The sequence below is a fragment of the Cheilinus undulatus genome, linkage group 1 (assembly GCF_018320785.1).
Source record: "Cheilinus undulatus linkage group 1, ASM1832078v1, whole genome shotgun sequence".
Taxonomy (NCBI): Eukaryota; Metazoa; Chordata; class Actinopteri; order Labriformes; family Labridae; genus Cheilinus; species Cheilinus undulatus.
The window spans coordinates 2699549-2722376 of record NC_054865.1 but is presented as its reverse complement, the minus strand read 5'-3'; the positions used below and the strand labels follow the sequence as shown (position 1 = coordinate 2722376).

The window sequence follows — 22828 nt, the reverse complement described above, 5'->3', positions numbered from 1 at the left end:
TTTTCAAAATCATTCAGCCCTACATCACAGGCTCTCTCTCTCTCATTCTGTTATGCTCTACTCAGGCTCCATGACGTGATTATAGAGCAGCCTGCAACTGGCTGACAGACACAAACAAATATGGCAGTTAGCATCCGAGTTAGCATTCGGGCTAGCGGTAATAAATGATCATAATTCGATTAAAGTGGATAAAAAGATGTTCGATATCAGATTTACTGGTGTGGATTTAATCATTAAAGTCCCCAAAAGTTACACTAGCTCCAGGCTCGCTGTCAATGCTGCCCCTTGGATTCAATGGCATCAGAGGCGTCAATGGGACGACACAACGGCTAGCTTCAGGAGGAAAAACAAGTAAGAGGCAGCGATGTATGGTTCAGAAGTTATTTAACTTTTGATAAACTGTGTCAGTTCTTGTACTTCTGTACCACAGTTGTTATGATTATTCAGGAAAACCCTCGCTGTGCACTGATTGGCATGTCTCATTTAATTGACAGATAGCTTGACAGGCAGACGCTACCACCAGAAGGCTAGCTTTAGTGATAGCCTAGCTTACAGGAAGTCGAGCTCAGTGGGCGGGCTCTTGTCTGCCATTAGGTTGATCCAAAGTTGGGTTGAGACAGCGATTTCAATATGGAGGCCGCCACAGATTGACTTCAAAAGCTGTTTGAGTCTGCCTATTGTAATCAGACGGCTGACATCACACAGGCTTTGTCCAATTCTTTCTACAGTCTATGCTCACTTCACAAACACTCCTCTGCCCCCTCCCAAACAATACAAGCCTGACAACAGCAAACACTATGTAGCTCATCACGGGCAGGAGGAAGAAAACTGGTCCCTCCTACCAGTTGTTTTTCCTCATCACACTAGAGAGTCATAGAGATACTTTTGAAGACATACTCAGCCCTCGAAGGCGTCACACTCGAGTTGAACTGGAAACTTTTCAAAGACCTGTGGGCTATATGATGTTACATATGAGTATCAAGTAGCTGAATAATTCTGTCGATTAATACTGTAGCTCATTTTGATTTGTTATCCAGCCAATGCATGTCTACGTTTAATGTACCGGGCCGATATGAGGCAGACGAAGAGGAGACAGGAGGTGAACAATGCAGCATGGAAAGTTACACGTAAATTAAGAGAGTAAAGAAAAGTTTAGGTAACAGGTTTGCTTTTAACCATTTCACTTAAATGTTACATTCTTATTAAGCTGGCATCACTGTGTGTTTGAGAGAACGGAAGGATTTCTTCATTTACATTAAAAACATCAATGTGAATATGGAAGAACTCAGAATCCTACAGTTTTTAATGAATGTCTTTGACTGTTACACTGATTATCATTAGTTTATATCTACGTTATCCAAACTGTGGCTCAAGGGCCAATTGTGGTCCTTACATAAATTCAATAAATTTAAGAAATTTAAGGTTATTTCTATTCAATGTAATAAATTAAACAAATATTATCTATTTTTCATATAATAATTATTATAATTATTGGAACATTTTATTCCCTTACATAAACAGGACACTCTGTTTGTAAATTTAGTCTAAAGGGAAAAAGGGAATTTAAAAAATTAAAACAGGGAAAAAGAATTTGGGAAAAAAACCCATCAGCTTCCACCAGGCCTTTTCACAGCCTCATTATAGGCAAGCTGTGTGGGTGCATATGTTTGCTTTGTTCTCTGAAAGAGCAAAATGATCTAATCATCAAAATACACACACAATCAGCAAGGCTGTCTCAGGTAGCTAATAATAGCAATGAAGTTATCCTTCAGAGAGTTCAGTGAGCCTTGTAAACAGAACATGCTGAGGACACCACCAAGGGAAGCTACAGGACGGATCCTCTGCATTATTTCATGAGTTTTAGATTGACAAAAAAAAAAAAAAAGACAAAAAACAATGTTGGCTTATATCAAACATTTTTGAAGCGTTCTATTTTTCACCCAGGAAGCCTCTGTGTTATTTTGCATTGTAGAATACTTTCTTTCTAATTTGCTGGCAGTCTGCAGGATCATATCTGTTGCTTGTGTTCACACTCACTCATCTCCATGTACTCGGGGCTGAGGCCGATAAACGGGCACAGGATGTGGTCCTTTTCGTGGCGATGCAGAGTTTTGTTCAGTTCCTCCTCTTGCTTTGAGTCCAACTCTGACTTCCTTCTCTGCAGCAGTTTCTTCAGCTTCCTGCAAACCAGAAAGACAAAGATGGTGAAAACTCCAGACTAAGGCCTGATCTGGGCGAGGTTTAGTCAATTACATGAGGAAACATTTACAGAATTTTGCATTGTTAAATAATTTCAAACAAATCTTTGAGATTTCTGTCAACTTTAATGCTTACTCCTTTTGAATGTGATAAGTATATACACTGATGTGAGTTTTCTTTGACTTGAGCTCTCTAACAGAGGAGTTTGAGATGTTTAAATAACAGCAGTGATAGAATGTTTGGAAGAGCAGGTACCAGTAAAGGCCAGATCCCTCTACACTTCCTTTTTTTGTTTTTTGTTTTTGTTTTTTTATCAGGCTCTGCAACAAAAATCTTGTCCTGTCTTTGCTGCTGACAGTTCGTAGTTATCGGGGAGGTGTGGTGCCGACCAATGCTACAACAGAAATGTGTATGATGTCAGCAGTACAGTGTCAGCGGTGAAGTAGACAGTGATCAGCTGCTCCAGTCCACCGTTCAGTGTGATACAGTGCCAGTGTTAGAACAGCACACATCAGCATCAAACATACAGGCCTGACTGAGGAGTACAAAACGCTACAGGTTAGCGAGCTAGCTGGCCAGCACACTAGTAGGAAGATGCTAAGACTGCTAAATAATGTTATATGATAAATGTTTGTTAAAAAATCCATGGCACGTCAATATCACACCCACCCTGCAGCATCAAACACCTGACCGGTATTCTGGAAAATGCGAGCTCTAGAACCACAAATGTATGACTCTAAAGGTAACTAGAGTCTTGTTTAGATGTTTTAAAAATGACTGAGTAGCTCAAAGGTTTACAATAAGCTACTTACTTTTGTTACATGTCATAGAGGCTCTAGAGCAGTGTTACTCAACCCTGCTCAACCAAAGAGCCAAATTGTTGAAAATTACCTTTGCAAGAGCCACAATCTATGTGGTGAAAAGTGACAAAGATGGGTAAACCGGTATTAAGAATAACTGAAATGTTAAATTATCAAAAAGCAGCAAAAATGGGTGAAAAAGGTCAAAGCAGGCATCAAGTGGCAAAAAAGGCAGAAAGTGGCAAGAATGTAAGTGACAAAAAGAATAAGTTGCAGGGGGCAAAAAATGGTCAAAAAGGTGGCTAAAAAAATTGGTTAAAAATGACTAAAACAGGCACAAAGCAGCAAAAGGTGGTAAAAATGGGCAAAAAGCAGCAAAGGGTGTTATAATTGGGGTGGGGGGGTAGTATTTAATAGCAAAATGCAACTTAAATGGGTGAAAAGTGGCAAAAAAGCAGGGTGATAAAGGCAAAAACTGTCGAAAAAGGGAAAAAACAGGATAAAAGTAGTATAAAAATGGGTAAATTGTGGCAAAAAGAAGTGGCAAAAGTGGGTTTTAATGCTGTAAAATAACTTAAAAATAACCAAAAAATGATGAATAAAGGGGTTAAAAAATTGCAAATAAGGGTGATGGAAATACACAGGCAAAAAAAAAAAGGTTGAAAATTAAAGCCAACTCTGTAAGTGTGGGAAATAAACTGATTAATGTGACTGGATAATTTCTGAGGTCAAACATTCCCTTGTTTATGGTTTTCTGGGGAAATAATATTTCAAATGAAGACATGAAGAGCCACAAATCATCACAAAATAGCCACATGTGGCTCTAGAGCCACATGTGGCTAGAGTTGAGTATCACTGATCTAGATTAACGGTCACTCCCTCTATAAACCGATCAGTGCTCTGAGAGAGTATAAAGCCTTCAGAAACACAAAAATAAAATGTGATTTTGTTGCAGAGCAGGCCAACAAAAACATTACATTTATGTATCAAATTTTATCAAATGAAATGTTCAGACAGAATTTGATTTTAATTCAATCTAACAGCAGATTCACTATTATTGAAGGGCCATGAGGAGAATAAACTTCTGTCTAACAGAAGCGAGAAGAAGGCTGGCAGCAGTTTGGTCCTCAGACATGCTGGAAGGATGTCCCAGGCTTTCTGTTCTGCAGGCGTCTGAGCCGGTGTGTTGTGATCTTTACTGCACTGTTGATTAGCTTGTGTTTGTTTGCTTGTCATTGAAAGAACGTCTTTCTGCACTCACGGTATGCCGATCTCAAACAGGTTGTTCTGGATGAGCTGCTTGCCCAGCATGGTGATGCATAACTGTATGCACAGCTCCATGAGGCAGCCTGCGTGGGCACACTGCAGGGAGAGAGAGAGAAATGAAAGAAGAACAATCAAGTTAAAAATTTAAATGTAATTTACTTCAATTCTGTTTAACTATGCACTCTAAAGTTAATATAACATGTCCAGATTAACTATTAATGTATTCAAATTGACATGCATATGACCTCATTTACCATGAGTCTAAAAGGCTACCTCTATATGCATACATGCTGATTGTTCAAAGCCCCCTGTGTTAAATAGATGTAAGTACATGGTAATCTTTGCTGCTCATATACTCGGACTGTCTGTGGTCATTAGAGCAGAATCAGCAGCTGAAGTTTCACTGAAAAGAGCCGACATGAGCCGTTGGTTCGGGATCTCATTAAAGAAACAAGGAAACACGGCTACATCCATTTCTGCACATAGAAGATCGATGAACACAATCAATACTATCTGACCTCTATTCACTGGGAATCTACTGAAACATGGTCTCCGTTTGTTTCATTGTTTTCTCTGCTCTTTGTTGACATTTAAATGATATGGAATAAGCACAGTATAAATCATCAGAAACAGGGTTTATGGTGAAATACCTCTTCCATTCGGTATGAGCCAACAACATACAGGTAGTTCCCGGGACGTCCAACGAGTCTGTAAAACACAACAACAGGAGAGAGGATGGTAAAGGAATTTTGTTGTTCATTGTTGAAGGAATTTCATTAAATTTATTTAGTGTTGAAATCTGTCAGAAATACACGTCAAACATTTTAAATCCTTAACAAACAACTGTTCTCGCTGATCTCCTTATCTCTGAAGGGCTGAGGTTTTTTTGGTCTAGTTTATGATGTCAGTGGCACTGATGTCACAAAGGAGTGCTGCTTTCAGGGTTCAGCTTTCTGTGCTGTGAAATCTTGTTTTATCTTGTTTCGTCTTTACTTGATGCCGTACTAGTCTACACAGTTTTGAGCACTACATACCTTTATATTGGGGTGTTCACACTGCTGTTCATTACTACACCCAAACACTCCTGGGCACTGACATTTTCATGCTTTACATTTCCTGTTTACCTGGAGCTGAAAAATATTGATCAGCAGTTGGTTGTACTGGAGTTATGCAAAGAAGAAAACATCTCTAACATATTTGGTGATAATCTTCATTACATAAGCTTCGGAGCAGCTTCTGGTGTGAGGACTTATTTTTCTGCTTTGCCAAAGAGGAAAGAGGAGACACTGGAGGAGAGGGAAAGTATGGCTGCTGACTTAACTGCAGCTTAGGATGGCAACATTTTTGCATTGTTTCCACATTAAGAGAGAAATGGATGAGGAAATAAATACGTCTGATACTTTCAGATGTTGGAAGAAGATTTGACTATCTGTATTATTGTCCATAGCCGTTTATCTTACTGTAGAGAACAAACATTATGTCTGCAGACTTCACTCAGGGACTTGAGGTCACCCGTGGTACCAGCAGACCAATCACAGGACTTGCGGTCTGCATCATTCTGATGTCTAGCTACATTTTGGGGAGGTGCATGATGGCTTCATGTGAAGGCCCCTATGTAGGGTTCAGGGCCACACAGACCTACGGTGTAGGCTAAAGGTCCTTAGCAGATAATGTGACATCATAGCAGAGAGGTCCAGATAGGGAGCAGGAAGTGATTTTGCATAAAGAAACGTGATCAAAATACATCCATTTTGTGCTGTTTATGGTGGTGCTAACCATTCCAACTTACAAAAAATAAACTATATTGAGCTACATCTGAGACCCAACAGCAGCGACACATTCAGGTCGAAATAAAGTTCAAAAGCTTACAGATAAAAACAGCGGCAGCCTTGGATATAAAAAAGCCTCCATCTAAAGCTTGGAGGAGAAGAGTCACACAGTACTCATACGGTCCATTGTCACACAGTGGTCTGGCTTGGTTCTGTTTAGTCTGTCACAGTTTAGCACATTAAACCCTGATCTCGCTTGTGTTTAGCCGATACCATCCAGTCTCACTCATGCAGGGAAATCAGTCCCATTTTAGAGTGATGGGAATTTCCGCTCTTTTCAGTGAACTGCCTCATTTGGCTCAGCTCAGCAAAAAGAGACACTTCTTTTGGCTCCCAAACAACTCTTCATTGCCAATTTTAGCAATGTTATAACATATGATTAATATTTGGGAAGGTATTTTATTCCAACTGTGCTCAGTTTTTAAAATGGATAAAAACATGTACTTATTTTTCAACATCTACTATCTCCCAAAAACACCTTGTGGGTCAGATGAAATCTGCTCAGTGGCTGGGATGTATGATACATCTGACATAAAACATTGATGCTACACCATCAAACACTTCCTTAATGCATGGTGTGCCTGTGGTACAGGATAAAAAATATTATCCCCACTAATTTATCAAATAACACACAGGCGCACACACATAGAAAGAATAATAATAGTTGTAACAATATAAAACAGCTCTCAAACAGGATCCGGCTCTTATCATTCACGTAAAAGAGCCGGCTCTGTGAACCGGCTCATTCGGGAACAACCCATCAGTCCACTTTTAGAGATCTGGATCATCTAGCTAAGCTCTTTTGGCTTCCAAACAATTCTTTATTTGGTATCAGTTAGGGGATTTAAATATGGATTAAATAATGGCAAAAATGCAGGGGAGAAACTATGTCCCACAGGAGCTAGCTACCGTGGTTCACATTAGAGAAGACATGCATATTTGTGAAAATCATGACTTTAAAAGGTCAAAAAGGGTTTAAAATAAAAAAAATATCAGACAAGAGTCAAAGTTATGAGATGTAAGGATTAAAATATGAAATAAATGGTCAAAACCATAACTTTTAATCAGCTGCAAAATTGAAAATATAGAGAAAATGCAAATTTCTCCTATGTTCCTTCCTTTTAATCAAATTATTTTTACTGTTTACTTTTCTAATTTTTATGACTCAACAAGAATATTATCCCCACGATTAAGTTTCATTTTTATACTGGAGGAAATCTGCAGACCTCATATAGGTGGGACAGTACTAATAAAAATATTTGGTGGGCCGGGTATAACTGCACCAGGGGCCGGATTTGGCCCCCAGGCCTTGAGTTTGGCACCCCTGATATAGGTCCATTTAGAGCTTTATTGTACTAACTTTTCTTTATTCCCATTCATTCCTAATGGCTGTTCTTCACTACAGCATTTGCACATCACTGGTATCACATGACTGCAAACAACCTACAGGCTAGATTCACTGCAGAAGCATTAATCCAGCTCAAGAAGCTGCACAATTTGTTTGACCTATAAGAGCTAAATTAAAATGTGTTTGAGAATAAATAGTTAAAACAGACAGTAAAGTTAATACAAACCTAAAGGAAAGATAGCAGTTATGTGTAACGTAATATAAACATAATTCCTGGGTTTCAATTTGTACATTTATTTATCCATTTCTTTGTTTATTGGAGTGTATACATGGCCCCGTCTTTATCAGGACCTACAAATGTCAGCATCCGAGCTGCCACTGACCCACCAAGGTTTGATAAATATATCTGAATATTAAAATGAATGGTCAGAAGTTTTTACCTGCCCCTGAAAAAAGCCAGATATACGATGGGGGTGAAGGCATTGACAAACTTCAGAATAAAAGTCTTGAAGATGAGGCGCTCTTCAAAACTCTTGTCTGTTTTTGGAACCTCTGAAAAAGAGAAAAAATGTCACTCTATTAGTTCACACACAAAAACATTAATGTAGTGGTATTTCTATAAGATTTTATAACCCAGTTTAAGCAGGAATCTCACTTTAACTTTGCACGAGTGGAATATCCTAAGTGTTTATATCACTGATGACAGAGAAAGGCGTTAAAAGGTTAGTGAAGGTAAAACACAGCCTCATGCAGACAGGGCTACTGAGCTAAATAAAGAGAACAACACATGGGGCTGGTTTTTAAATATCATGACTAGGGCTGTCAAAGTTAACGCGTTAATATCGCGTTAACTCAAATTACTTTTAACACCGCTAAATTTTTGTCGCACAATTAACGCATGCGCGTTCTGTATGACCCTCGACCCATCCCGTAGTTTGCCAGACCAGGAAGCGGCGCCGTCGTGATGCAGTACAAGCAAGCAGAAATGGATAAAGGACAGAGACTTTTGAATGACAGGTTCAGCTTTCAGATCATGTCAGATAAAACTGAAGTTATTTTCTCCTACTGTCGACATGAACGGAGTTACAGGAAGTTCATAGAGTCTTATATAGTCCGCACCACTTGCTAGCCATGCACACCGCTAATGCAGAGAGCCGCCCCCCTCGCCATGCTGGATTTGTTTACAATGGAGACACTCAGACAACTCTGCAGGGATGGACTCACTATCTGGCATACCGAGCATTTCCCGGTGTGCCGACGCACTTTTGGGCCAGAATGATTTATTCTTTTATTCAGGCTATTATATCTGCCATGAACCGGCACCACAGCTGCACTATTGACTGCTGACTGGTCCGATCACGTCTCCTAAAGGTCCGCTCTCATCCCCACGCAGCTCTTGTTTGACAGTGAAAGTATTCGGAAAAAAACTAAACTTACTAAAACGATCGACTGGAACTGTGAATAAACGCCAAATTTAAATAACAGTCAATCAAGATGCTGCAAAACTGTCAAAGACTCTGCAGTCCCTGTAGGAGATTGTCTGATGCTGGTGAATGTACAGCTGCATCATGAGGAGGAGGAGACAGAGCAGCAGAGGCTGGTGTGTGACAGGAGAGCAGAGGTTAGTGAATGAGCTCTGTAGAGTATCAGAATAGAAGCTGAAAGCATTATTAGACTGTGGCTCTCCTTTGTTTAGGAAGAAAAAAATGGTTTTAGATTAAATCTGTAGCTCTTCTATGATCTGAAGAATGAAGAGATGGTTTAGTCCTCTTAGTACACCTTAAAAGTTCTCAGTCATTTCTTACTGTCAGCATTTATTTTACATTTGGACTACATTTTTTAGTTTGAAAGTAAAAATATGATAAATAATAGCAGACATTTTTTAAGTAATTACTTGCTTTTTCTCTTGAGCAGGGCAGATGTGTCCACCTTACTCACATCAGAACAGTGAAACACCATTAGATGTGTCTGTGCCTTACTGCTGAGCTCTCAGCAGAGACTTGACTTCTTTATGTCCATGTGTGATGATGAGATCTGTTGTTTGGTGTTCAGCTGCTGAGAACAGAGGAGTTAACTTCTAGAAGTCTAAAGTTTGACTCTACATTGTGGTATTATTCAGTAATGTTACATTAAGGTCAGTATCTCCATCTGTTGTGGCTTGAGTTTACCATGTTATGCTCTCAGCAGATTTTTGCAGCGTTCAGTATCTTTGAGCTCAGACTAGAGAATTTTCTGGACTTTATCTGATGTTGTTTTGGGTTGTTGACATGAACAAACATTTGCATAAAGAAAGCATTTTTGTCCACTTGTGTTGAGAAGGGTATTTAAATCTTGAGAAATAGTACTGTAAGGGGGCACAGGTGGTAGAATGGATAAGGCACGGGACCCATATACGCAGGCAGCCGGGGCTCGAATCCGGCCTGAGGCCCACCACCGCATGCCCCCACCCCCCCCCCCCCCGACCCCCTCCACCAACCCCCCCACCACCAAAAAAAGGCACAAAATGCCCAAAATAAACCTTTAAAAAAAAAAAAAAAAAAAAAAAAAAATATATATATATATATATATATATATAGCTGTAAGGTACATTTAGAACAGACAAAAAAGCGTGATTAATTTGTGATTAATCGTGAGTTAACTATGGAATTTGTGACATTAATCGGGATTAAAAATTTTAATCTATTGACAGCCCTAATCATGACTGTTATCAGCCTGCTGCACCATCCATCAGCCCAACCTTTATGTTAAACCCATTCAATGGCAGAGCAGCGACTATACTGATGAGTGAGGATGTGGCTTATGGCTGAAATATTCAACTCTCATTTGCAAATAGATTAAAAAAAAAAGATAAAATCCTTCACTGAAAAATAACAAACCAGTTTGAATCCATGTCTCATAACCGACCAGTGACTCATGGTCACTGGTTGGTTCCTAATTTAAAGTGTCAGAGTCTGCTGGCATCACTCTGCACCATTAACGTCACTGCTCAACAGATGGCGCTGACGACCCCTGCTGACTCATCATTAGGCTGGGCTGTTATCCTGACTATATCTCTTCAGCAAAAATGATACAGTCTCTTTTTTCACAGCTACCAACTCTTCTTGTTGTTATGCCTAAGCAGCTTTGACTTTAAGCTAAGACTGAGTTTTGGTCAGGATTTTTGAGAAATCAGGTTTAATGGGGGATTTTGGCTGCACTTGAATGCAGATGTCTGTTTATGGGTTTTTATGGCATTTATAGCCCAAAAATAAAATATTTGCTTTGGACATTCTGATACAAAGTAGTAACCCCCTCTATGCTTTGTGTGGGCACACTTCAGTGTGTTCTGAAAATTTTCTGATATCCAACAGTTCAGACCGCATACCGTGGCAGTCTAGGATTTGTTTGGTTGTGTAGATAACTATGGAGCCCCAGACATGACATGATCAAAAAAACAATTAAATTGTAGCCACAATATAGCTATAACATGTGCATAAACACTAACTCATGAACACAAAATACTAAATTGTTGCCACAAAGTAGGTATAATGTGCACACAAAATACTAATTAATAATATAAATGTTGTTTTAGGACAGCTGGGTAAGCAAATCAAGTGCACCTTCCTATCCCGGCGTCCAAGTCGTACCTTCGCTGGTAACGCAATCTGGCTCTCACTATTCTGTTTAAATGCCTCTCAGTAATAATGGTTCCTTGCAATGCCAGGCTTTCAGAATGTTTTCATAGCTCATTCCCAGCCTAAAATAAAATTCAATCATACTATCCCTGTCCATCGTGTAGCTGTAGCCCCTCTACTGCCTCTACCTTAGACCTTAGAGAAGGTGTGCTCCATTTGCTTACCCAGCTGTCCAGGAATGATATTAATATTATTAATTAGTATTTCGTGCACATGTTATACTTATTTCGTGGCCACAATTTAGTATTTTGTGGCCATGAATTAGTATTTTGTGTGCACGTTATAGCTATATTGTGGCCACAACTTCATTTTTTTTTTGACCATGTCATGTCTGGGGCTTCATAGATAACAGGTGCTGGCTTGGATTAAAGACCGCCACTAACCCTGTGAACCTGAAGCTTGTCTTAACTGATGTTTTAAACCTCTATGTATTTGATCATCAGTCCTTCCTATAAAAGGTTAACTTAGACATGAGCCTCACCCAGTGTGGTGAGCCAGCGGGCGATGGAGGCATAGATTTCATCTAAGATGATGATGACGATGAGGTTGATGATGGCGGCGGTGGTTTTGACGGTGGCTCTGATGTTGGAGCGAGCTGCAGGGTAGCTGCTCATGTGCAGCGCTGCCTTGATGCTGATGCGGTACAGGATGACTCCGAAAGCTATGGCAAACGTCACGGCGATCTGAGGACGTTAAAGAGGGAGATCAGATTTAAAGAGTCACTGCATGTATGAAGAACAAATAAATAAAACTTCATAGAACCTGCCGGATAGAAACATGGTGAGAGCTCATTATGACTGCTAAATTATAGCGACACAATACAAACAGAAATACATTTATCTTTTTTAAATTAAATTACACAAACATGTACAAATAAACAGCTAAGTGACTTTCTTCAAAATAAGCGTCTACGTGAAGACTCTGAGACTAATGGGCTCAGTGAGGCACAGAGAGAGTGACTCAAACAGATCAGATGGATTACCAAATCTTCTAACAATTAGGATGAGCTGTGGCACTACGTTTCTGATTTCTGTCACAACTGTCTTTAAAGGTTGAGGCGACATGTCTGTTTCAAACTAGACAAAATGACTGTTTGTGATTACAGAAAACTCGGAACATGCATGAAAAATGAGAGTGATTTATGGGAGCTGTGACACTTGTAATGCTTTTGGTTTGTGGTTTCATTTTCCACTAGAAACATTCCTCAGTACAAATACAAGAAGATCATCCGTACATGGGAATGCAGATGAACACACAGACCCATTCGTATTTCTGCTGAAAGATGAGGGCCCAGGAGAGAGAGTCTTAACCTGATATGTTGCCAGATGGACTGCTTCACATTTCCATAGTATGGGCTATATTTCACATCCATTTGAGAACCAGCTATAGATGGTGCTTGTGACAGACAGAACCTTAAAACAAATCCTACAATCAACCTTTTTAAGGTGATGGTAGACGCGCTCTGTCTGTCAGAGAGTAAACTGTATATTTGGACAGTTCTTTATGCTGTTAACTATCACTGGAGCCAGTTGGCAGAAAAACTCATGTAGACGCTCATGTTCTCTCTTCTTTTGATAAAGAAATGCTCTGATCAGACTGCCACTATAGCTACATCCGTGCTAGAGCTTTAAGTGGCCGGTACGGTCCAGAACCAGTACCACCACTCTTACATTTTACTCCCTGGTGTCCCGGCACTTTTTCTAGCATACCAGGACTTCTCATCAGTCGCCAAAATGTTGCCTGTCCTCTCTGCAGCTTATGGCTTTCATGAACTATTCATAATAGCATCCAATACAAATTCATTGCTGTGGCGTATGGCACATTTCTCAAATTCACTTGAACTCACCTGTCACTATGTTGGAAGAAAACCAGAGCAAAAAAATATTATCTCTCCTGGAAAGTCTGGTACTAGACTGGACGTGAGCGGTAGCGCCTCCCCTGAGGAGCCTGATGCTCCACTGACACCTGTTCCTCCTGATACTGCTGCCTATCAACAGATAACACTACTTTATACTAGTGACGTCTTTAAAAATGAACCACCTGACTGTTGGTTGAAGGACCAAGGCCAGTGTTTTTGCTCCTAGAGGAACTCTCTTGTTTGCAAAGAAAAACTGTGTGTGTTCATTCTGAGGCAAAATTAGCTCACAAACCCAGCAGGGAGTCTGAATGTCAGTGAGGGGAGGCTGTTTAATCTCTACACTTGGAGCTGACAAGACAAATCTACCAAAATCACTGCAAAATACATGTTAAAATTATTTAACATACTATTGTTTTTTTTTAGATTTATAATGTTGTATTGTTAAAATTTATTTTTGTGCTCTTTGTCTTTATTTGGAGAGGACAGGACAGGAGATAGTGAAGGAGATCATACCCATGTTGACACTGATCAGCTGGCTGTTAAAGAAGCCCCTGTGTGACATTTGACCAGCTTGGATTAGATTAGTAGTAACTATGTTTCTGTGATGTTTTTGTAGACAAAAATATCCAAATATTCAGTGTGTGTTGGAATTCATTCCATACCCCTCAGATTGGTTCTGTGATGGTGTGACACCAGCTGATCGGGGGGGGGGGTCAGTAACCTCTTTACACTTAAAGCACTGATCCACCCTAATCTCTCTTTACTCGTTGTTTACTTGCAAGTCCAACTAACCCACACTTGTAGCTCTTGCTTTGATTTGATGCTGATTGGTCTGACCTTCCTGTGGAGGGGCAGATCAGCTGAAAACTTTTGTTAGATGGGTCCACCTGATCTTGGCCCAGGATGTGGTGTTACAGGTATACAGGTGTTCAAACACAAACATAAGACAGCTGTGTTGATCTGCATCCTTACCCACCTGCGTGAGCTTCTGTTTACTGAATGGATGCACCACGGTAGCTTCTGATCTCCAAACACAGGCTGATTACAGGCTGTCATCTTTAAAATACTGGTACGTTAAAGAATGTTTTGATTGGCTTGAATGTGAACACTGCTGCTGATTATGAAACTTCAGAGGAATGATTATCGGCTTCTAAGAAAGAACAAAAGAATGTGTTTCTTCTTTTTGGCTTAAAACTGAAGATGTCAGCTGACAGATGATTTATAGTCAGTCTTTCACAAGGAGAACACTAGAGTCTCTGTTACTGATCACACCTGATGACTAGGCTATAAGTTGTACACCTGCTAGACAGTGAAAGACCAGCGCTGGGTTGAGATGGAGGACTTTTTAACCCTTTATAAGCAAGGAATGAACATGTGGCCCAGTGACCTTGACCTATGACCCCAAGAATCTAATCAGTTTATCCTTGAGGCAAACGAGACACTTGATCAAAGTTTGAAGAAAATCCTTCAAAGCAGTTCTTGTTTACAGTGACTGAGGGACAGATGGACAGACGATCCACAGACATGCAGCCCCAGATTAGCTGTTACCAGTGCTGTGAGGAATAAAAACATTTGTCTTCTTTGCATATGTTTGTCTTTAGGACCCAGCACAAGAGGAGATGTTATTTTTGTGGATTCAAAGCAATTCTTTTGATTGCAACTAGTGTCTAATTTATTTTGGATTATTCTGAATCCCTTAATTAGAGCTAGCTTCAACATTTGCAAGTAAGTATGATTTTAAACAACATCTATAAGCTGTATTTGTTTGACCAAATATAACAGTGGAGAGAGGACAGCCTAATTAATGTTTAAACTGGAGTCACAAATTTGCTGATTCAGCAGAGAAGTAATAACAGCTGCAGCCTCGTACGACTTCAGATCAGAGTTTTTAGAGAGCTTCTAGTTCAGAGATGAACACGATTATGTTTCTTGAGTAAAACAAAGTTTAGTTAGAGTGTGAGTGAGCATGCCGTGCTCTTATCACTTATCACTGTGATTATCATGCTGAGGCCGGCTGATGTTAGCTCTTTGGCATTGTCCACAAGATGAAAATGTTATATTTCCATTTTTTTTTTAAAAAGTTTTCCTTAAATATGTGGTTGAGGAAATGTTCATGCAAGCATAGAACCACTGAAAACGCTGTAGTGCATATGCCAAGCCTGTATGTGGCGCTGTATTGGTGCCACAGAAATGCACCAAAAGAGAGAAGAAGATCACAGAAATCTGCCACAAACTTTCTCCTGGTTCCTTCTAGTTGTTCTCCGCGGTGGTAAAGGAGCATCAGATTTTGCTGTTACAGCCATAATAAGCTCAAACACAACCCTGTAATCCGCCATGGTTCTCTAAGTTCGACTTGCGCATGCGGTGTCGACAGGCTAGGCTATGTATGACGTTATCATTTCAAGAAAGATGCAGTTGGCTGTCCACACAGAGACGAAACGGTAAGAATTTACAAATTTGACTAAAAATAGATCAAATAGACGGACAAAAATAGATCTGTGATGACTAAAACTGACAAAAAACCTAAGTTTGGTTTTTGTCAAGATGACTAAAACTAGACTAAAATGTAATGTAGTTTTTGTTGGACATTTAAAATCTGTGATATTTCTCCACTGTGGGTAAATCTGTCAAAAACAATGAATCTGTATCTATTCTGTCTCTCAGCTGTAGAAAGCAGGGACCCCAGGTTTAGCAGAGAGCAGAAAACACACTACCATGATTTGGTACCAGATTCAGGCAAGAATATAAATGCTTGGACTAAGAATAAAGACTAAAATGTTGTTGGGTTTTTTGTTAACTAAAACTAGACTAAAACTAAAAAGGTTAGAAATGACTTAAATGTGACTAAAACTAAAAGACATTCCATCTAAAGACTAAGACTTAGACTCAAATCAAAAATAGCTGCCAAATTAACACTGGAACAAGTGATGAGGCCAAAGGTCATTGGATGCTCTCAGGGGCCACTGCATTAAAATGATTCTGTACTGAAATCACTGCATGGGCTCAGGAACACTTCCAGACATCATTGTCTGTCAACACAGTTGGCCATGCTATCCACAAATGACAGTCAAAGCTGGATCATGGAGAGAAGAAGCCATATGTGAACAGGATCCAGAAACACCGCCGTCTTCTCTGGACCAAAGCTCATTCAAACAAGGCCTCGGCTATTTCAGTAAGACATTGCTAAACCACATCAAAGCATGACTTCACAGTAGAAGAGTCCAGGTCCTGAACTGGTCTGCCTGTAGTCCAGACATTTGGAGCATCAGAGAAGGAAAAATCCAGCAAAGAAGACCCAGGACTGTAGAGCAACTAGAATCCTTGATCAGATAAGAATGGGACAACATTCCTGTACAGACTGAGGTGTGTTGCTGCCATCAAATTCAAAATGAGCTTGTATTTTTCATGAAATGATAAAATGTCTCAGTTTAACATCTGATATGTTATTTCTGTTCTTTTGTGAATCAAATATGAGTTTATGAGACCAGACAATCATTGACTTCTGTTTTTATTTATACACTGCCTGGCCAAAAAAAAAGTCACCACCAAAAAAAGGTCACACACTCTAATATTTTGTTGGACCGCCTTTAGCTTTGATTACAGCACACATTTGCTGTGGCATTATTTCGATAAGCTTCTGCAATGTCACAAGATTTATTTCCATCCAGTGTTGCATTAATTTTAATATTGATGATGGGAGAGTCTGACCACTGCACAAAGCCTTCTCCAGCACATCCCAAAGATTCTCAATGGGGTTAAGGTCTGGACTCTGTGGTGGCCAATCCATGTGTGAAAATGATGTCTCATGCTCCCTGAACCACTCTTTCACAATTTGAGCCCGATGAATCCTGGCATTGTCATCTTGGAATATGCCCGTGCCATTAGGGAAGAAAAAATCCATTGTTTAAGAAATGAGAAGTTACTCATTGCATCAGCTGGGTTTAAATAACTTGTTGCCAGATGAAAGATAATCACCCATGCAGTAATTATCCAATAGGAGGCTCATACCTATTTGCTTAGTTAAATCCAGGTGGCGACTTTTTTTTTGACCAGGCAGTGTATTTTACACAGCTTTGGTCCAGAGAAGACGGCAGAGTCTCTGGATCCTGTTCTCATTGGCTTATGAAGGATTTTTATGGCTTTGAAAACTGATAGAATTTGATTAGCAATGTAAGAACTCAACAAGTAAATATATAGTATGAGCTATTTCTTTATGAATTGAGACATTTTTGCACAAAATTTGACATATTGCTATATCAGATAACATTTTTGTTTGATCAAATTCAGAGAAACATTTGAAAAAGAAACCTGTTCTCTCTTGTGAGTTCTCTTACTGTTTATTCAGGGGAAATTAATTTACATTTAGATGTTATTCTTCCAAATGTCAGGAATCTAAAGTCTGGTGATGTAAGAGGGAGACTCACCATGAAGCACATCATGGCCACTGTGGTCAGGTAGGCTGGCAGTCTGTCCGTACATGTCAGCTTCACCTTCTCCCCCTGAAACACACAAACACATGTTAACACAACAGCACGGGTTCATCACGCTCTAACATGTCAGGAACATGAGCAGATCTCCTGCTCCTGAGACCTGTGACCGCGCTGACGTGTGTGTGTGTGTGTGGGTGTGTGTGTGTGTGTGTGCGTCATGTTTCCTGTCAGACGCAGCCTCTCATGCTCTGGGCACACAGATGCAGACGGCACACACAGACACATACATGGATGCACCACACACACATGGACACACACATTATGTTGGCTGCAGTGGAGCGGAGCTGATTCTGCCCCCAGCTATCATGTCACATTTAAGTCTACTGAGAATTGGGTCAGAGAGCTCGGGAGAATGTGTGCGTTTGTGTGTTTCCTCTTGTGTTTGTGATAAGGAGAAAGACGTGACCTTGGTACAAGAGAAACAAAAAACAACAGGGTAATAATCTCCCTACATCACTGTTGTTTATCCTCCAAACAAGCATCAGTAGCTGTGTTTAAATGACAACCCAACACTTAAAACAACATGTCAGCCATCTTCTTCTCTGATGAGCCTAATATGTGAGATTAGGCCTTTGCAATATGGCCTGAATGTCATATTGCAGTATTTTTCTTGCCCTCTCTGGTTATGGTAGTATATCACTGTATTACAAAATCAAAAAAGAAATGATGCATTTAAATGCATATTCAGGTGTAACAGCCCCCTTCTCCCCCTAAAGCTGGGCACACACTGTGCAGTTTCTTGCTGACTCTAACAGTTGTAGCGGAATAGAAAAAGTGTGATGGAATACCTTAGAACGCTCTACAATTGCACATGATTTACATGCTCACACTGTATGGTCCGATAAATATATTTGGAGTTTAATTTGAAAAAGTCACACATACTGAGGTTGAAGTTGCACCTAGAAATACAGTAAGTGCTTCCGTAGAGGGCAGTCTACATGATTCCTGCCCAATTAAAGGTTAGTTTTCTTTCCATTGCAAAGAGGCTAAATACTGCTGGTGCTGTGCTCATGGTGATAAGCACTGGTCTTACTGGTAGTAGTATTAATAGTAATACCAATAGACACTTTACAAAGAGTACGGTCTAGACCTGCCCTCTTTGTAAAGTGTCTTGAAATAACTTCAGTTAGGAATTTACGCTACACAAAAAAGCTTTGATAGACATGCTTTGCAAAGAGAGCCCCCTGCTGTATGCTGCTGTTACTACAGATAACACACACACTTGACAGAACACACGTTTACCCATTTGCTGTGCTCTGCCACAGCCACACAACTACAGAAGGGGATGTTTGGTTGGTCACCTGGCTGCTCCTAATGCTAAGGCAAAGGTGTAGAAGCCTGGACTCAGACTGAGCAGTTGTCCATCACATATCACTCTGCTATCCTAACAGTGGCTGTGGTTAGTCCTCTTATGTGCACTACAACACACACATTTACACCACTGATGACCGTGTGGCAGAAATGTTATCGGTGACTGTATTGATACGGGTCACAGCTACAATGTGAGTTACACAATATTTGTGATTAAGGTGTTCAAACTCTGCACATTGTATTGGCAGAAATATTCAAAGACAAAGTGTAATATTAACATTACATGATTAGGGAGATGTGTCTCAGTTTAAAGCAGTAATACTCAACGCGTGACTCTAGAGCCACATGTGGCTCTTTTGTGATGATATGTGGCTCTTTTATGTCTTAACTTGAAATTCCCCAGAAAACCTTAAGAAAAGGGAAATTTTGACGTCAGAAATTATCCATTGCAAGTCACATTAATCAGCTTGTTCCCCACACTATTTTTTTTGTCTTTATATTTCTATTGCCCTTACTTGCATTTTTTTTTTTGGCTCTTTATTTAAATGTTTCGGCACTTTTGATCCATTTTCCCTCCTTTTTGCTGCTTTTTGCCTCTTTTATTCACTTTACACTCATTTTTGCTATGTCTATGTGGTTTTTCTGACCATTTTTGTCACCTGTAACTCTTTTTCTTGTCATCTCTCACCCATTTTTGCCACTTTCTGCCCTTTGTCTGCCCCTTTTTCTGCCTATTTTTGTAACTTTTCACCCAGTTTTTGCCATATTTTGCCTAATTTGCCCCTTTTGACCCATTTTTGCCATTCTTTGCTGCTTTTTGCCCACTTTTTCCACCTTTCGCTGTTTTCAGCTCATTTTAATCACTTTTCACTCATTTTTCTGTCATGTTTCTGCTGCTTTTTGACCTTTTTTACCATCTGTAACTCATTATTTTGTCAATTCTCACTCATTTTGCCACTTTCTACCTTTTTTGCCACTTTCCCTATTTTTTTTTTTTTTTTTACTTTTTAACCAGTTTTTGCCACTCTATTGCTGTTTTTTTTTCACTATTTTTGCCACCTTTAACTTATCTTTTGCCACTTGAATCCATTTTTTGCCACTTTCACCACTTAGATTGTGGCTCTTGCGAAGGTATTTTTCAATATTTTGGCTCTTTGGTTGAGCTGGGTTGAGTAACACTGCTTTTAAGGCATTTGCACACCACGGGTCGACATAAACAAACAGCAGAAAATGGAGATAACTGGGGTCCAAGCAGTTTTAAAAAAATTAAAAACTTTTCTTGCAGTGAAGAGGGGCACGGATTGACCCAGAGCAGGCTGACATGGACATGTGATGGGCTGTCCGCTGCCAGTCACCGTCTACCAAAATGACTTAAAACTGAATAGAGACAAATATTTATATGAAAGGCATCTTACGGTGTCAAGAAGAGGAGGACGGTTTTGCTCCTCCTCTTTCACAGGCAACAATGAGTGTTTTGATTGGTCAGATGTGTGCTTGTTGCCAAAAAATTTTTTGAAAAAAATCGTCCACGGTTTGGAACAATATTAGCCGCTATTTTTCACAGCCAAATTATGCTGCTGGTATGAAAGCTCGCATTGACTTGCTCCAGACTTGAAAAAATAATTAAAATTAATCTGAAGAAAAATATGTGCCTGGTGTGTAAAGGCACATTCAGACATCTGTCAAACCAAGCCTGTGTTCTTAAAGAGCGCTCCATGAAATAAAACATTTACTTAAGACTACATATTTGACTTTTAGGGAGAAAAGTTCAAACACTCAGATTAACATTCAACCAAACCTGGTTTACCTTTGGAGTTGAATGTTCGTGTCTCAGCGTCTTCTGCATGACTCTGAACTCGTACTCAGCTCGGTTGTGGTCCTGAAAGGGAAAACAGTTTAGGTATTTCAGTGAAGCAGTGAGGGGAAAAGACAGTTGCTTTCAAAGTTGATAGTCTGCATGAAGTTAAAGTTGGAGAGCAGCACCCTGTGCATGGATAGAGAGAAATGTATCAGGCCAGTATAAAGGATGAAGTAGAACAGATAAAGCCAAAATAATCTCTGATGTTGGTTTTTCTCTACACCATTCAGAAAGGACGTGTAACTCCTGGAAATGGTCTGCAGGAAGGGTTGTAAAGCAGCCGTTTACTGAACATTTGAAGATGCAAATTGTATCATCCAGAATTCATCTCTGGTCTCTCCTTAGTCTGTTTAAGGATGTGAGGGTTTTGGAGATGCATATTTTCAAGCCTTTGAGAAATTTATTGGTTTGACATACCACTGTCTTCTCTCCAACATGTCCATGTGGGCCCCATAAGGGCAGACAGAGAGCTGTGAGAGTCTGGGTGGGAGCGTTGTAAATATGTGCAGCTCATATGTGTTTAATAGCAGCTACTGCATTCATCAGTGTGTGGATGTAAGAAGGACTAAAGGTCATCTATCCTGTTACTGGGCCCTTACTTCTTCAACTTCATCATCAAAAACAGCAAAAATAACTAAACAGACTGTAAAAACGGTTCCAGCTTAAGTCTTCCTCAGGATAAAATCACCTGAAGTTCAACAAAATTATCATCAGGAGTTTATTTCTTTGCCAGCATAAGAACAAAACATGAAAAAAGAGCTGTTTTGTAGCTTTAGCACTGGTCTGCTGTTCATGAGCCAGCAGATTCTTGATGCACAGTGAGAAATTTCACAGCATTCAACCACTTAAATAAAACCCTGCTTTTCTTCTTTAACAGCTAACTGTGTCCACATTTAACCAAACTGTTAACCTCATTTTCACCAGTAATACATTATCGGGAAAAAAAACTAACACTGATGATAAATGATTTTGAGATTTAAAAAGTCAAAGTGATTAGTAAAAAGGCTCATAATCTCAGATACAAAAAGTCAAAGTTATTAGTTCAAAAATTAAAAAAACAAAATTGAATGTTAAAATAATGCTTTTAAAAGGCAAATATACATATCACAAAAGAAAGTCACAGTCATGCTTTAAAGACAAAAATATGACTTAAAATTTAAAATGGTGCACCTAAAAGGTCAAAATATGAGATAAAGGTCAAAATAATACATTGAAAAGGTCAAACAATTAGATTAAAAAGTCAAAATTAAAAATTGACAAGCTCAAAATATGAGATAAAAAGTGAAAATTAATTAAAAATTGAAAAAGCCAAAATCATTAGATAAAGACAAAATCATAAATTTGAAAAGGTCAAAATATTAGATAAAAAGTCAAAATAATAAATTGACAGTCAAAATATGGGACAATAAGTCAAAATAATTAATGAAAAATTGTCAAAATATGAGGTAAAAAGTCAAATAAATCTAAAAGGAAAAAAAATAATAGACTGAAGTCATAATTGTGCAATGCAAAATTGATGATATGAAATGAAAACACAAATTCATTTCTTTTCACATATTTCTTTTTACCTAATTATTTTTACTCTTTATTTTTTCACCTTTTTTTTTTAACTTAAGGATATTTGATATCATCAGGGTTAAGTTCACATTTTTATGTTGGAGGAAATATGCAGACCTCATATTTTAGAACCAGTTACAATACAAATAGGCTATGATCTTGCAGGCCGGGTATAACTATTCCACGGGTCGGATTTGGCCCCTGGGCCTTGAGTTTGACACCTCTGATTTATGCATTTAGGACTTGTAAGAAATCATCTGATATCTGGTGCCAAGACAGTATTTTATCTGGCTGCTATGATATTAAAGCGGATAACGGTATTGTTAGATTTGTGCTGGGGATGTCAGCCATCTAGTGATGATATTAAGGTCCAAAATTCATGCATTGAATTTCTTAAAATCACAGCAACTGCTGAGGCAACCATCCTCTGCTGCGTGTCGGATGGTTCAGGCCCGCATGTCGTCCATTAATCCCTGATAATAAGACACCTCATTGGGCATTAACCCTTACTTAACTCACAGACAGTTCAGAAGTCATCTGCACCTTGTGATATCAAACATTTCATGTCTGGCACTCTTTACATATTTTCATTTACTTTATGATCCAAGAGGAAGTAAAGGTTGTTTAGCTCGAGACAG

The 22828-nt window shown here is 39.3% G+C and overlaps 1 protein-coding gene across 2 annotated transcripts in view; it reads right to left on the bottom strand.

Annotated features, from left to right (window-relative positions):
* The window catches only part of ano1a (anoctamin 1, calcium activated chloride channel a), a 162019-nt gene that overhangs the window by 21757 nt on the left and 117434 nt on the right, over positions 1 to 22828 (bottom strand). For both annotated transcript variants that reach the window (XM_041791662.1, XM_041792415.1), the window contains 7 exons: positions 20583 to 20654; positions 17399 to 17473; positions 11598 to 11799; positions 7883 to 7994; positions 4916 to 4973; positions 4261 to 4361; positions 2038 to 2180 (listed from right to left, as the gene is read on the bottom strand). In XM_041791662.1, coding sequence (XP_041647596.1) covers positions 2038 to 2180; positions 4261 to 4361; positions 4916 to 4973; positions 7883 to 7994; positions 11598 to 11799; positions 17399 to 17473; positions 20583 to 20654 — 763 coding nt within the window. The remainder of the gene's footprint in view (positions 1 to 2037; positions 2181 to 4260; positions 4362 to 4915; positions 4974 to 7882; positions 7995 to 11597; positions 11800 to 17398; positions 17474 to 20582; positions 20655 to 22828) is intronic.